Genomic DNA, 16,782 nt, shown 5'->3' on the forward strand with positions numbered 1-16,782 from the left:
CAAGACCAGGTGTGTCTATCCAGGGAATTGAGCTGCTATCTGCACAAGTTGTTTTATAGCCATTAATATTATCTACAGTAACTACCAGACATTTATGATAAAGTCTATTTTCATTTAGCAAAAGGCCTACACATGTGGCTCTTTGTGCTGTTGACACTGCGATACAGGCCACTGTTTGTTCCCCATATAAGAACAAAGACCAACTTCTAATCTATTTAACTCTATTGTTGCGATATTATAATAGGTTCAGTTATGTTACTTCCAAATAAGGATTAGTGAAATTATAGGGGGATTTAGAGGGTTAGTTCCTGGTCTTGAAACTGGTCCCAGTATCAAAATGTAGTTTTACAGCCCCCTGTCATCTGATACTGTGCAAACTGTCTAACCCAAAAACGTCAGCTAATAAACGTGTAACATTACAGATGCTAATCCATGCTGAGAATGGTGGGTGGGGGTGGGAAGTGCCCCACATTTGTACCCTGGGGCCCTGTGGCAGGGCCCCCAGGGTAAACTGTGATAAGATACATGAACATTGAACGACATCAGCATGAAGATTTTTCCCCTTTAATGCAACGTTTTCCCAAAAACAATCTTTCCAGTCCTGTTCTTTACATCACTTTCACATTAAACTTTTCTGTGCATAATATTCATGAACAAATGGTGACAAGTCTTTAGTTTGCTTGGATTCAAATGTGCCAGACACATCCTTATGACATTACATTGTGTTCAGCAAACATTCAAGGTGTCCAGATCCAGTGGACATGTGTGTCCTTGGCTGTCTCACATTTTTGTATTTAAGCACATACCTTTTTACAGTGGGATTCTTTCCCTTACTATCATGTTTTACCCATAACTGGATGCAGTCACAGATCAACACCAAGCCCAAGCATCAAACAGCATTTCAACAAGTGGAGATAGAAGGTGTTTCATGGAGCACCAAGATGACATTAAGCAGCAAAACATCAAGATTAATGGGTTTAGGTTAAATTTCTGTTGATTTGTACTGTAGTCTGAAAGACTTGTATTTTAAGAGGACGTTAAAACAAAATGGGATAAAGAATAAGTGCCTAGTCATAATATCAGTAATGGAAGACACAGTCAGTCTCTAAAAACACACACTTATTCACATGATTAAATTCTGAGATGATATTAATGTTTTTTTTTTTTAAATATTTAATCAAACAATGTTTAAGAACCTATTGACCTTCAGGTCTGTATAATGTTGACATGGATTTTTTTTCTTAACTGAACACCGAGAAATTAAAAAATTTGGCACATCGTATTTCACGTTCATCAACCCACAATACACACGTACTTACGCATACACACACAAAGAGGTTTAAGGTGGTTGGAGTCCTTATTTTACCCGTCACAAGAGGTTGAAAGTTTAAAACTGCTGAATTGGCATATGAGAGTTTATGATACTGAAGCTAAGAGCTCATGATGGAGCAGCGACCATGGGGGTGGCATAAGCATATGAAGCATGACACAAGTCTGTGCTACAGGGGAAAACCTAAGAGAGATCTGTTTTTACTCCAGCAAAACAGGCTGAATAAACATTTGTCTAAGTGTATTTTTTTTTAATTTTCTTACCAAAGCTTCCAAAATTTTGTTCTGATCATCCCCATCCTGTCTTTATTTTCTAAAACTCCAGTTTTTTTTTTACCACAATATTTACTAAAAAAAACCACCCCACCAATTTCATTATATCTCTACTCATTAATATTCGGACTTGTGTTCTTGCTTGTCCATAACAAACACAAGCTAATTAGCATTACGCTATATATATTTTGTAAAAAAGAAAATGCATTAAGGTCTTTACACAACACCTTTTTGAGGATCCAGTACATCATTTTTTGTCAACGTCATGTTGTGCTGTCTTCGTACATCTCATTCTGAATTCACCAGATCACATTTTAAAAATGATTCCTCTTTCATACTAAAACACAAACCAACAGACCTTCATATCCTAAAACCTGTGGCACATTGTTGTTGATACAAACATCCTGTACTGTACATACTCAGTGAGGTTTTTCTACTCGTCTTTTTTTTTCTGCCATTTGTACATTGTTAAAAAATATATAAAATATTAAGAGAATTTTTTTTACAGGTTCATTCAGTTTAAAAACACGATTTCAATGTTTCTCCTCAAAGCTATTTACAAATCTCTGTATGGTTACTAGTCATCATTCAGCTGTCAACACAGGAGTGAGTGGGTGGATGAGTAAGGAAAAAAGTACTGATCTGAAAAGTGAGATTTTATCTGCTGATGTGAGTCATTGTTCTTTGGGTTTTTTGTCCTTATATTTCTTTTTCAGTTATATGTTTTTTATTATTTAAATATTTTGCAAGGGGCAAAGAAACCCACTGGATTTGAACTGAAGATTGATAGTTCTAGATGTCTTAGACAACATAATGCTCCCAAAACTTAGTTTGCTTACCCGGTAACCCAAAAAAGTATAAGATTTAAATTTAAGCTGCATTACTTTTTGAACCACTAAAAGCTGATAGTTTTTCCTAATAGAGTTCATGAAGCAAACTATCAGTGACTCTTCAGATCTTTATGAGATCCAAGCAAAGCTGAAACAATTAATGGATTAACAGAAAGTGTTTTCTGACCATCAATAGGTTAATCAAAAAAACTAACTGATCAGAAATGAAAATAATCATTAGTTGCAGGCCTAGACATGAGTAGTCTTGGTTACTTGCAGACGATGGACAAAAACCATCACACTGTACATGGATATTAATTTCATGGTCACTTTAACCAAATTGCCTTGCAGCACCATGACACACAATAAAACTGCTGAGCTTTACTTTCCAGATACAACAGTGAATCACCATTATTTCCCTTCATGGTAAAGTGTTTTAAAAGAAGTTCTCCTCTTATGTTAATGGAGTTGAAATAAACTCGTTTAACCCTCAACCATCGTTCAAGGCAGCACACAACACCCAGATCAAGGATGTACTTAGAATCATGAAATACTTTCACTTTGACAACATGGGAAACAATGAAAGGTATGTGACTTTAAACAGACAGCAGACCAGCTTGTTGGATCAGTCAAGGTTAGTTGACTTGTTATTCAGAGGAATTGGCTGAAGTTTAACCACAAACACAGCAGTGTTGTGTCAAAGGACACCGAACAGCGTCACGACTCAGATCCAGTTTTCAGTTTACCGAGGTAGCAACTCACTGACAGCTTTTATCAGGGCAACTTTCATTTTAGTTTGTTCTCTTGTTTTTGTCGGTTAATACAAACTGTTTAAAATACTTGCGTACTTCCACTTTAGTCACTCTCATTTTGACGCCACCGTTTGTAGTTTTGAAAAGCGATGTTGGGAGGTATCTTTATTAAAGTTAGATTCATGTAGTATAATAGGATATTTGGTTGTTATCATCATCATGGGTTGATGACAAAGACATTTTTCAGTCTGGAAACATTCCTCACATGGATGTGCTTTGGGGCCAATTACCCTCGTACTGGCTAGAAAGCATATCCATTGTGCTAAAACAAAATAAAAATGACCATTAGTGAAATAAAACGACCCAAATACAACATTCATACAAAGTTTCTGTAAGGCATTCCTTCACCAGGTCATTCACACCAGCAGAGTCTGCAGCCTCCTCTTCCCAAACCTCAGCTCATCAGTCTGGTGTTTGCCAGTAAAAGAAAGGCGTTCTTGAGCGAGCCACTGTTTTTCTGTCAGAGATGTGAGCTTTACCAGCTTCTCCTGCTCAGTCATGTGAGTCTTTAACACAGTTCTGGCAATGGCTTTGGTCTGTCCTGCAGCTAAGACTAGAAATTATACATACAAGAGAGCCGCAACTCTAAAAAGTCATTAGATTCATGCAAGACTGTACAGACTTTCAGTGACCTGTCCAAGCTGGACAGGACAAAAGGTTTCAGTGCAGTCCTATCTGCAGGAGGAGCCCAGCACGCTCCCCGTCGCGGGCGTGGTGGCGGTAGCGCTGTAATGAGGGTAGTTGTCGTTCGGTGGTGGGCTCGGGAGGATGGAGTTTCCGTTGGTGGGGGAGCAGCTGAGCTGGAGCCTCCGCAGGTACTCGGCGTGGACGGGTTTGTGGCTCTGCAGCACTTTGATGGCCTCCTCCACGGTGAACCACTCCCGCTTACGGCCTGCAGAGGGAGACAGAGATTAGGGCATGAGTTAAAGGAAACTGATGCTTTTTCCCCTTTTCCACAGCTTGATTTTAAGTTGTGTCAAGGCTGTATTTTCTGGTATATATGCAACAAAGCTTATGGAAATCATAAACTTTAATGGCTTTACATTTCCCTGCGATAGCTGAAATTCATAAGTATAATGTGAAGCAGGCCTGGAGTATTTTGCAGCAACCTGCCACAAGAGGCAGTGTGTATTTAATTTGACTGAAAAGTTGTCCTCAGCTAATTGGCTTGTCTGGTTGAAAAGATTAATCAAAGCAAAGTGAATGTAGATGTTGTATCTTGAGGACCACACACCACATAAATGCATGCGTGTGGCATATATAATGACATATATACCTACAAACGTGCATGCATGCACAGAAATAGATAGCACATGCTAAAAAAATTCCAAACAAGAAAATAGCAAATGCAGCAGGCTCTGGTTTACACTCACAGATATAGGATGCTCTCCACTGAGCACATATCAAACTAAGGCTGGATCCTGCCGACCAAGCTACTGACAGCTCTAATATACTGCGGCTAAGAACCTCTGCAGCTAAGATCAGTGGCCTAGATTTATAGGCACCTGTTGTTACTGCATACCCCGCTGCCCTTATAGTCTCCATGCAGTATAGGGTCTTCACATAAATATAAAGATATTGTATTTTGTAAAAGGTGAAAAAGCCCCCAGCAGAGCACAATACAGACACAAAGAGACACAACAGCAACCGCATCCGCAAACATTCATGAGAAGGTGAAAGGAAACTGTACCTATGTTGACAGAGTCTTCCCAAGCCTCCAGGGTTTCTGTCACAGTCAACACATACACGTATGTTCTGTGCTTCCGATCTTGGTTTTGCTTTAGGGATCAGAAGGAAAAGAAAGTGAATATTTAGTGATAATACCACACCATAAACACACACAAATACACTAAGCTCCCTGGCAGGAGAGTCTTCACATCTGCATCATTTTTAAGTCTGTCTCAATTTTCAGTTGTACCTGATTTATGTCCTTGTGTTTATGCTCACACAAAGACACAGACAAGCTGAATTATCAGTGAATTTAATGTTTTCTTTACACTTTTGCTGGAGTGCGGATAAGCACTGAGCTAGAATTTTCCTGTCAACACTGCACACTATTAAATGCAAAATACCTATTAGAATCACAATCAAGTTTATTAGATAAGTGTCATGACACTGACACACACACACACACAGGGGATTTTAATTTGAAAAGGTGCACATTTTATATGGTAATTTGCGCACTTTATGTGAAATGCTCACCTCAAATACGCCGAGCAGGCGTCCCAGCTTTCCCTTCACACCGGCCTGAAGAAGAAATGAAGACAACACGTTAGAAGGGGGCTTTCTTTTGTTCCTGGTTCGTGTCTGCAGAACAGACAGGCAGCAGAGAACACTTCTGTGTAGCTGTGGCCTTACAACAAAAATCAATCACACAGATGAATAGAGGGTGAAAACAATAGAAAAACTGCGTTCAAACCACAGACTATATTCTGTGTCAAAACAATGCGCATTGTGTATTACATTTCAATGTTTTAAAGAACTTCTGGTCCGCCTCTATGTACTGAACTCAACTATAACCTCCCAGGCTTTGTTTTGATATAAAAATGCTTGACAAACAATTACCCAAGCATGAAAATGTTCAGAGCTAAACTGCGGAATATGTCCATGTGCCAAGACTGAGATATTTTTGGAGCTTATTTTTGTCCTCTGTGGCCTCACAAATTCTTCAATTTGTGTAGAAACTGTCAATCAAACTACAATAGTCATTTTTCTTAAAGTAGCAATGATGTCTTTATGGAACCGTATAGTGTTTAAGATTGGTTTGATGTGCTTAAGTCTTTAGGAATGATTTATATTAACATTATATAATAACAGTCATCAGTACCAATCATTTGCACTGTCTCGTCCCCTGGAAAAAAATCTGGCATGAATCCTGACAGAGCATTATTACGGAAATGTAATTATGTCCCTTTCATAACACCTAACAGTTGTTTTATTAATTCCGATGTACTTCACAGGATTCAAATTACTGTCAAGACATATGACATCTGTCCTTTACCCCCTCTCAACATACTTCACAAGTGTCACTCTGTCCCACTGATGTGTCCAGCGGGCTGGGCTGCGGGGTCTGTGAATGCACAGGAATCCAGCGAGGAGCCAAGTTTAGACCGCTGACGTGGCTGAGAACACAAGGTTCTCAACCGATGGGGCCTCTGGAATACCAGCGGGCTCCTCAGTCACCCAGCTACTGACACCGTAGCCCTTCAAAAATCTCACCCTTAGCATGCATCCTGCTCCCGACCACGCAACTCCAACTCTGGTCATTCCAACATTTTTTACTGGAAATGAACGCTGGCAAGGGCGTGAGAGAGTCACGGCTGACTCCAAGGACACACAGATGTGTATTTGAGCCGTTTGGAAAGATTTCCAATAGTAAAGGAACAACAAAGAGATTTCCCTATCCAAAACATTGCAGGTGTAATGTCCTCAGCAGCCATATGTTGTCTCAAACAGCCTCTGAGAAGACTGTGACCCAGAATTTGCCAGGTCACTCTGTAAAAATGTGATGTTAATGTTAATATTTGTACTTTTTTTAAAACATCACAGCAGTATTATGGTATCTCTGAGAATATATTGGCCCTTGTAACAACAATTATTTGTAAGCTGTAGTTTAATCATGGACATTTGCAGGGACAGAGGACGTTTACAACAGCAGCTGTAACGTCACTTCAAAAGAGCTATTTTCTAATATGGTGTTTTAGGTCCTTGTTATATAATGGACAGGTGGTCTTTGATTGCAGGTTAAGATCAACCACAGTAAAACAACATGATGCAATTTTTTGGCTGGAGACCAAGATGTCCTTTGCCCTGTAATCGCCTAAAATGACCTCAAATTTAGAGCTGAGGTTTGATTAGCACCATTTATTCACCTCCTCAAACACCTCTCGCACCGCGGCACCGCATGGCTCCTCCTCTGGCTCCATCCCTCCTCCGGGGACGATCCACTGGTCCGGGTGCCGACTGCTGCTCACCAGCAGAACCTGTTAAAAGAAGACACAACTTTAGAGCATCTTAATCATTTTATTTCACTGTGTCATAAGGACTGTGTGTCTTTGTATGCCTGTTGGAGACACTCGTCGTATCAGGAAGCACAAAGTCACAACCTAAAGAAAAGGAGAACCATATACTCAATACCCAATTGTTGATTCAGATTCTCCTCAGTGACTTTCCGCCTCTTTTCATTGGCCTTGACTTCGCGTGTCACATTGAAACTGAGAACTTTGACATGAGCCACGACCTTTTGACGCTTTGGACTCAGGTCTCAAGGACAGGTGACTGATGACTGCTGGTGCCTCTGCTATTTATTCTCTGTTGTTGCTTACAGGATCCTAAATCTACCACAGCGTCCGTTCAGTCCCTTTAAACATTTCATTCAGGCACATAAACGGTTGTGTGAGTTAAACAAGTACATGGAAGTATGAAAATATACTACTGGTGTTATTCCATGTAAACTTCATTTGATAATTCTTATTTTGTGTTTAAAATAAGAACACAAACACAAACCTGAGTTAAACAGACGTTAGCTAACTAACCAGAACTAAACAATTTTATTCCTACGTTTTTGGGGGCCATAGCGTTCATTGAGAGCGTTCAGAGTCCAGCAAACAATGCATTTAAAACCAAGCATGGGCCACTTAAGTTCTATCAGTGCACCTCTGAGCGCCCTGCTGAGGGTTTGAATTACACTACAGTTGCAGTGGACACTGATATGCACAGATCAGATGCGCCTGTGTCTGCGGTTTGTGGTAGTGTCCATATAGCAACCACAACAGACACAGGCACACCGGCTGAAAACATTATCACATTTGTACGGAGCAGTTCAATCATCATTAAAACACAGTCTGTGACAGGATACAGGTCGTAATAACATCAGCAACCAATACAAGGAAAACCAATGAGACAGGATTCAATTACAGTCTCTGATGGTTCATTCACTTGTGACTCGATTGCATCTTCTGAATCTTACAGTATTTAATTTGCCATATTAGGTGCATTTTTTTTCCATTTCAATCTGACACAAACATACAAACAAATCTGCTACACCAGATGGGGGCAAGGAACCAGTAGAGTCTGGCTTAAGGCCACTCAAATTTGTTATCTTTTGCTTATGATCATATTAACACCTCTCATGTATCTTTGTCAGCTCAGAAATCATTCTACGCAACCAGCAGTAAATGTAAACATACATGCAAAGAGAGAAACATGCTTTCAGCAGCTTGCGCAACAGATGGTGACTTCTCCACCACTGCCACCCATACGATCACCATATCCAGTAATCTGCCAGAGGAGTCAGCCTGTCACTTAATCCTAACTCAGCTTTCGCATAGCTTCCCTTACGCTCTCTAATGGGATTACAGCAGCAGAGGCCTTCTGGGGCATCTCTGAGGGCCAGGGCCAAGGGCCAAACCGATTGGACGGCACATGTCTGGGGCCCTGACGGTGAGCGCTGTCGGCTGCTCCCTTTCTCACGTGCCACGCTCACCCAGCTCAACCACCTGCTCATTCCCAGATGATATAGGTTAGGTTGCAGGGCAGGAGGGTGGATGGGTTGCATGTGTGTAGCCATATGGAGCGAATGTCGAGTATGGAGATGTGGATTAAGTGTGCGCTTTCTCAATAAACATTTAGTGCAGGTGAAAAGGTTCAAGAAAAACACACAACAGGTGTTTATCCCATACAACAGGTGTAGGTCTTTTGTAGCTTACAGTAAGTGATGTGTGTTAAAGGAAGGGACATTTACAGAAACTGGACAAGCAGTACTAGTGCAGAACATGACGTCTTCTCAGCAGAGTGCAAACTGCAAGAAATGTGCAAAGTTGAACCTCGTAACCTGCAAAGAGCTTGGACCGAGCTCTCTGAGGAACTAGAGCTAAAACAAACCGAACGAGAACTTCAGCCCTTTAATCATGATCTGAGAAAGAAGTATTTCATAAAACTAAGAATAAAGGTGAAGGTTATCTTTGTCTGGCAGATCTCGAAGACCATTTCGATTTTGTTGTCTAGGAATGTGCGTGTCACACGGAGTATTTATTTTGTCCTCCTTCTGAACATGAATGTCACCTGCCAGCAGACTACTTTCATAATGGACTATTATAGTGTGATGTAGCCCCATGTGAGAAGGGACATTTCAGTGTTATGACAGATAAAAGATTCATTGATTCTCCGTGTTTTAGATGTGTTAGAGGTTTCAGAGCGCTCCTACCCCCGGCCCTCACTGTCTGATTATGTGTGTCTGTGTGCTGTGCTGCAGCCAACACGGCTTATGGGGAGATCACTGGTGTCAACGTGTCCTAAGCCGACAGTGTGGGTTGTATACAAAACAAATGCCACAGAGCTTCCGGGGCAGCGAGGACAAAGCAGATTTCTGCTCTGCTTGTTCCATTTTTATCTTCTGGTTGTTGTCCATCCACAGAACACAGCACAGGCTGCATTTAGTTTTGTTTTAATGAATTTAGGAATGTAGAGCACTGAATCTACATATTACAAACTCTATATAATTAAGAATTTGTTCTTCACATGTGCTGCTGAGACGAATACAGCCATACGAGAGGAAGCCTCGCTGAAGGACACAACAAATCAAGCATGTGTGCTTCTATTCTTCTTTGCAAGCACCAGGTCACTTGGATAAGTTTTTATCTATTACAAATTCTAGTATTTATTTCATTAAATTAGCTGATCTGCTTTACAATCTTTCTAAGCACCTCCAGGCAACTGTAGAACCACCCTGGGGGACAAGCACCCCTATACCACTGACTTAACTGCGTAGGCTACGTTTGCAGGGCTGATGAAAAACCAAAACAAAATAACTCACACTGTCATGATAGACAGGTCAACGGTCAGCTGACAGCTGAACTCCAAGCACAGAAAACCCACTTATATTTGGAAAGAGGGGCAGGGCGAAGGAGAAATCCCAGAGGGAACACTGTAGTGTTTCCCAGTGACATTTTACTGTTTTGCAACTCACCCCGCTTCCCAGGGGGCCCCCGTCGTGGAAAGAAAGGTGGGCAAATCCTAGGGCAACATACAGTAAATCTCCTCTGTGTAATGAAACACTATGGACCAATGTCAGACACATCTGGCATCAGCTGACCTCTCTGTTATCCAAAAAACACATTTAACAATATAGTTACACAAGAACAAGGAAAACAAACAGACAAAAAAAAATCAGTCTTTCTTAAATCAGTTTCTCAATTTGACATATCAGACCTGCCACTGGTAGTAAAACACCGGCTATGACAGCAAGTCCTCTGGCATGGCCTCAAACAGGGACAGCAGGCAGGAATATTATGGAGGACATAAACACCTCCTCCTCCCCAAAGAGGAACACCTGTAGCTGTCAAATAAAGAAGGCTCCAAATGCCAGCCCGGGTGCCGGGAGGAAAGAATGATGAAAAGTCTTAGACACTCAAGTACACAAGAGCAGGGGCTGAATCAATAGCGCTAAGACAGTAATATAGTCGCTGCATTATACAGGTATCAACAAATAACAGGGGTCATAAAGAGGGAAAGTCAGAGACAAATGGCAGGAGGCAGAGGGAGAGAGAGAGACTGAAAGCCTCCATTTCTGATTTTATGGTGAAGCATCCACTCACACTGATAACTTCCCCCTCCCATTTCCACTCTGACATTATTCACAATCTGCTGCAATAATCTTCACTACCGAGCCTCCAGGTTGTAATCTGATGAACACAGAGGTTATTGCTGGAACTGGTGTCTCGATCAGAGGTAGCAGTTTATTTCTCTCATTTCTAACTGAGGCACAAACTCTTTGCAGTTTACTTTCGTAAAAGCCTGTGTCAAACACTGACCAACGGGGTATGTCACACACTGTCTTGCCTAAATCATGAAGCAAACCAAAGGGATGTTACACTTACTTATTTGTACATCCAGCAGATTCAACACATTATCACTTATTTGAGGTCATTTTCTCTGCCTTCTGGCTTCACTTTCCTTTTAGCTTTGTTTTTATTCTGCATCAGCTCCTGAGGGAAATATCTACCTTTTTAGGTGCTAAGTGCTGCAATATGTTTGGCAGCTAATTCCTAACTTTGTCTCACTTTGGTGGATGACAGGTAGCATACAGTTTGTATTTAGAGCTTTCAAACTTTGGGAGCCACAAAACCAAAACAATAAGCTGAGAGACGTTAAAATAAAAGTCTGCACCGCCCTTCTCACTTTACACATAGTCATTTAATCCATTGCTAATATCAACACTGATTGATCACAGCAGCTTTGAAGCTGTACACACTGTGCTTTTCACTACCATTTAACTTCTTCTGAGAAATGAGTTAAAGTTGTGATGAAATCATTTCACAAAAGCTGTTTATCAGCTACACACCCACAAGGTTGTGGCTTTTACTGTGTGCTTCACAGTATCCAATAACAATACCGTTAAGATGTTTAAACATACAGCTGGGAAAATTTCTACAAGTGATGTTTTGTAGAAATATTTCTACAAAACATCCCTTTTGAATTAAATGAATGGGTAGTCTTCATTCCTTTAATGTGTCAGAAAAAACACAGATTAGGACTACTCATTTAATTATGGGTTTCTACTCCGTATCACTGCAGTATTATGATGTAAAATAATTAAAGAAGTTCTCTTGGCAAACAGGCCCCCAGGCAATGCACATGTTGTTAAACTCCCTATCACTGCTGTCCCTCTGCACTGTCAGCTTCCCGCTTTCCCTTGTTAGGAGTTTAATTGCTGTCAGAGTACCTCGCCCTGAGGGCTCAGCTTTCTCCTTTCCTCTCCAAAACAAAACACTCTAGCAGCATGTGCAGCTCTTATTTCACCACAGTAGGGTCTCTGGTGTCTAGGAAGTGATTGTGTGCGTGTACACGTGTCTAAGGAAAGTATTGATACCACAAAACCCAATATCTCAAGCTTCTTTATGCAGAAAATGGATATTGTTACCAGCCAAAACCACAATCAGAGCGCCAGATTGGATCTCTTACTTCAAACAGTGTCATCTCTACGATTACATGAGCAGACATGCTTGTCAGAGCCTGAAAATCCTGAGGGTGATGGTCACACCTACACACTTCTGTTGTCACAATATTCACTGACTGTCCTTCCCTGGAATTACAAGTAATCATCACAGTGTACAAACAAGTTCTGAGAAAAATTTGGCAAGAGTGAAAAAGTGCAGGTACACAGCTTTATAACAATAAAAATAAAATATATTTTTTTAAAAAATCACATTATATAATTTTATAAAATCTCAACATCTCTTTCATGGTCCTACACTTAAAACTCAGACATTAATGATGACATAACAGCTGCTCAAATGTAAACGAGCGGATATGCTTGTGTGTAGATCTTCAGATCTGTATATTATACAAGCAAACACTGGAGGGCCCAGCCACAGCTCTTTGTGCCTGTCTAGTGACACCAGACTGGACTGTTTTTACTGTGTCTTGTTTGTTTATCACACACTCAAAGAGGGGGCTAAATTTAGACATGCAAGAATATGCCACAATAAAAAAAGATATAGTCGTGATTCTTTTGACATAAATATGACTTACTAGTAATGTGGATGCATGGCTATTATTAGCCCAACAAGTGAACTAGTAATTTACCAGGCAAACATTTACGGAACAGTAAACTGTGCGTAACCCAAAACATAAGTCAACATACTTAATATAACATGGGCTCTATCTGGACTGAGTACATAGTAAGTGGCTCACTACAGCTTTTGCCAAAAGCAATTTTCTGTAACTGTCTTATGTAAAATTTTCTTTGTGAGCATATGCATTTGTTAATGTTTTCAGACTGGCTTTGATTGTCTTAGACTATCCCTGTTTGAAAAAAATAATAATAATAATTTGTGTTTTTGTTCAGTTTATGCAGTTGTGTACTGTTTTATTTGTCATCTGTTTTAGATGTTTTTATGATTTTCGTTTGTGTATGTTGCATGTCAAGTATTATGTGCAAAAACTTATAACACTAGTGAAACAAAAAGTGAGTGATTCAAAACACATTATGTAAAAAAGAAAATATCTCGTTAGCTCTCTCAGTAGGTTAATATCTTCAGAATATCACAGCTAATGTATTTTTTAGAAAACTCGACGGAAAGCTGCGGAAATGCCTTTTAAAGTGGATCTTCAGTGTTGTATATCACCGAGAAAAGTCTTTCAGACACGACAACAATAAAAGTCTGTCACCCCATATTCATTATTTACATGGTGAAGGCCCCTTTAAATCCTCATCCACAGAATTGCGACGCAGCTGCCCGCTCAAGGCCGGCGGGATGCAGCACTATCATGAATGGTTACTGCCTGGTCATGGATGCTTGCCCTGTCGAGGTTATTAAATGTGGTGAGGTGACTCGACGTTTGACAGATAAATTTAATAACAGACTTGTGGCCTACATGCTCATCTCCTCACACAGCACAAGCCGATGTTGAACCCGCTAGTGAAGGAAACATGGTACAGAGCGCCTCGCCCCCCCGATGTTCGCTGCTTTAAGCTAGCTAGCGCCTAAAAGGAAGTAGAGCGAATGCCTTTTCAAAATAAAGTCAAAACGCTGTTTCGAACGGGCTTCTTAGTCTGGGGGTTTTAATTTGAAATCCATAACAGTCAGCCGTGTGTTGCTAAGTGAAGCTAACTTGACATCGGTCATTTTTCCTCTTTTCTCTACGTGCTCCTCAAACTAGCCTAAACTGGATAGCCCAGGGCGCATCAGCAGCAGCACGGGAATACAAACCAAAACAGTGGCCTTGAGAGAAACAGAAAACCAGTGTAAATGTAGCTACACCTACACGGAGAGGCCACAAATCAAACCCCATATGTAATATTTAAAAATATTGCCAATTTTATTCATATTCCCCTCCTGTGCTGTCTGAATGACTGGGTGCAGATAGGGGATGACTAGGCCACAAAGTCATACACAACCTCTGCATATTGTTCAAAAGGTCCAGTTATGCATAACATTACACTGCGGGGTCTCTTACCTCTTCTTCACGTTCATTCTTAAAGCACAGACATGCTGCTCGTTTCTTGAAGCCCTCGCCATCGTATGTCCTGGTCTGGTTCGGTTTAAGCTTCATCCTGGATTTATTCTGCCTCCTTCACCGGCAAAAACAAGACAGAGACAGCGAGAGAGAGGGAGGGAGGTAGGGGGGGTGTCCAGCGAGTTAACAGCGTAGCCGCCGCATCGTTGCTGCTCTCTGCATCCGTGGTCCGAGATGGTCAGTCCTAAGAGGAGGGAGGGTGGAGGTGGAGGGCGGCTTTGCTGGAGAGATGATCCCAAGGTAACCCGTCAGACTCCTGGATTTATGTTTTCCTCATAAAATCAGTGTGTCTGAGAGGTGTGAGTGCAGAAGCCCCGCAGGCACAGATCTTATGTAGACTACAGCCTACACCGCACAGCCCTCCTCTGGATCCATTTGCGCATGGCCGCTGACTCAGTACAATGAACAGGCAGACCGGAGTTTTAGATATCCAGATCACTCCTCTGAGGCAGGAATGAGCTCATTGGCTGGACTGGTCTCGGTGGGCGGGGCTACAGTTCTGGTCAAAACAGTGATAATAAACAAATGCGTAATTTGTTCTGATTTATACCAAACTGGTGCAGCAGCAGTGCATGGCACCGTTTGTCAAGCAACCCTGTGCTTGTTCAGTGTGCAGACAGTGATCGGGATGTTCATGAATGTTCATGTTCATGATCATTCATTTAGGACGGTGGTGTCCTAAGTGGCTTTTAGAAATACCCTCAAATTTGGATAACAAAAGTATATTTTATTTCCCAACATGAATGTCTACATGCTGTTTCAGACCCGAATGAACGCTACCAGGAATATAATTATGTTTGAAGAATACTTAGTTTGTTGGTTTAGAGGCTGTGGAAATTAAATATATTGAGTGTAATAATACTTAAATAAAAGACAGAATTGTCACATATAAACTCCGCCATGTGCTACCACTACCAAATTCTGAGAAAAAATACAGATGTCAGTAACTTTTACATCTAAAGCATAAATGTTAGTATAGTTATATCACTCATTATACTTTATAGCCTAAATATTCTTACTGTGACTTCCAGGATTAATGTGACCAATGTAAATGGAAACAAAAATCAGGACACATCAAGAAAGAAGCAGAAAAATGAATCAAAAGTTGTGGTAAATCAAAATGAATTTTTGAATTAAATCACAAATCGATCATGTGCATTTGAGGGTAAATTTAGATATTAAAGTTAAGATTCAGCACATTTCATCATTGTATATAAAAGCACTGGTGTAAAATGAATTATGGCTGAATTCCAATTGAAAGGCGTAAGTTTAAAGGCTCTTCATGTTGCTTCACTGTCACACTGCCATGAGCTGTTGTTAACGTTATTAAGAACACCTGGACATGCAATCCATCCCCACACTACTTTGCTCTGTCTCAGTGGGGAAGGAAAAGCACCAATTCTGAAATCAAAGCTCTAAACTCCACAAAATATGTTCAAAATGCCATGATTGATCATAACCCACCAGGCCTGGATCAACAACCCCCCAAATGAATAAGCCTCAGACTCAGTTTTAATGACAAACAAATAAAACCAGCCCTGTTATAATCGCATGCATTTGTCATGATACAAACCACCATGACATTTTTTATTGCACTTTTATGGGACTTTTCTCATTGGAGTTCCATGTTTCAAGTTCCACCTGCAATATAAACACACCTAACACACACGACTGCATTATTGTATTTGCTGAAGGACAGCTGTAATGTACAAGCTACATAAAGTTTTTTCAAAGTTCAAAGGGTCAAGTGATTTGAAAAAGTCCACCGGTTGCTTAAAATGAGCACAACATTGTGCCTGTTACACCTCTGAGATTCTAGTTTTTGTGTCTTGTGTCTTTTTAGGGGGGGTGTTAGATTTTGGCAAAATTGTGCACAAGATCACGTACTGCATGTCCGGTAGTTAATGGGACAGTTACATCAAATTCAGTGTGTTGAGAAATCAATCAGCAACTCCCATCTTTCACTGAATTTACAGCAAATCTGAGGTCATTTTGTGAGTGTGTCAGATCCAATCAGTTTGTAAAAAAAAAAAAGGGAAGCGGTATTGACACAATCATTTAAGCACATGCTGAAAAGTATTTTTTTGAGGTTTATTAATATTTGTGTGTTTTAACTGCAGGTCAAAGGTCACTGTGTTGTAACACAATCTGTTTGGGTGGGTGGGGGCTGTCTCAGTGAATAAGCACCACTCCCGACTGGTCCTCCTGACTAAACACATTAGAGAAAAATCTGTCTCAAATCATATCTGATGGCGCTCCCAGATGGGGTTTAGGAAAGTGCAATTGCACTGTAGGCAGCTGTAATTTATTAACTGATTATATGATTAAATGTAGTCACTGTCTCAGTAATGTAATTACTAAAAGGGTGAGATACAGCTGATAATCAAATGACATGCATGAGAAGAGTGCATGCAATGACGTGCTCATTATGTCTAAGCGGAAATCTGTGTCACCATCTTCCTTCACCCTCGGTTAACCTTTGACCTGTATGCTGAGGAGGATCCACATGTTGTAACTCC

The 16,782-nt window shown here is 40.6% G+C and overlaps 1 protein-coding gene across 1 annotated transcript; it reads right to left on the reverse strand.

The window, feature by feature from the left end:
• Positions 1 to 548: 548 nt before the first annotated feature.
• On the reverse strand, positions 549 to 14,646 carry nudt4b (nudix (nucleoside diphosphate linked moiety X)-type motif 4b). Its single transcript, XM_041030380.1, has 5 exons — positions 14,204 to 14,646; positions 7,117 to 7,227; positions 5,447 to 5,491; positions 4,935 to 5,022; positions 549 to 4,136 (listed from the first exon to the last, which is right to left on the reverse strand). Exons 1-5 carry the CDS (start codon positions 14,297 to 14,299, stop codon positions 3,916 to 3,918), a joined length of 561 nt encoding a protein of 186 aa, XP_040886314.1. The 5' UTR covers positions 14,300 to 14,646; the 3' UTR covers positions 549 to 3,915.
• Positions 14,647 to 16,782: the final 2,136 nt, after the last annotated feature.

The sequence above is a fragment of the Toxotes jaculatrix genome, chromosome 22, assembly GCF_017976425.1.
Source record: "Toxotes jaculatrix isolate fToxJac2 chromosome 22, fToxJac2.pri, whole genome shotgun sequence".
NCBI lineage: Eukaryota > Metazoa > Chordata > Actinopteri > Toxotidae > Toxotes > Toxotes jaculatrix.

Coding starts and splice junctions, on each gene's coding strand:
- nudt4b (XM_041030380.1), bottom strand. CDS start 14,299: ATGAAGCTTAAACCGAACCAGACCAGGACATACGATGGCGAGGGCTTC. Junction 7,228..14,203: donor AGAATGAACGTGAAGAAGAG/GTAAGAGACCCC, acceptor TTCTTTTAACAG/GTTCTGCTGGTGAGCAGCAG. Junction 5,023..5,446: donor GCCTGCTCGGCGTATTTGAG/GTGAGCATTTCA, acceptor TGATCCCTAAAG/CAAAACCAAGATCGGAAGCA.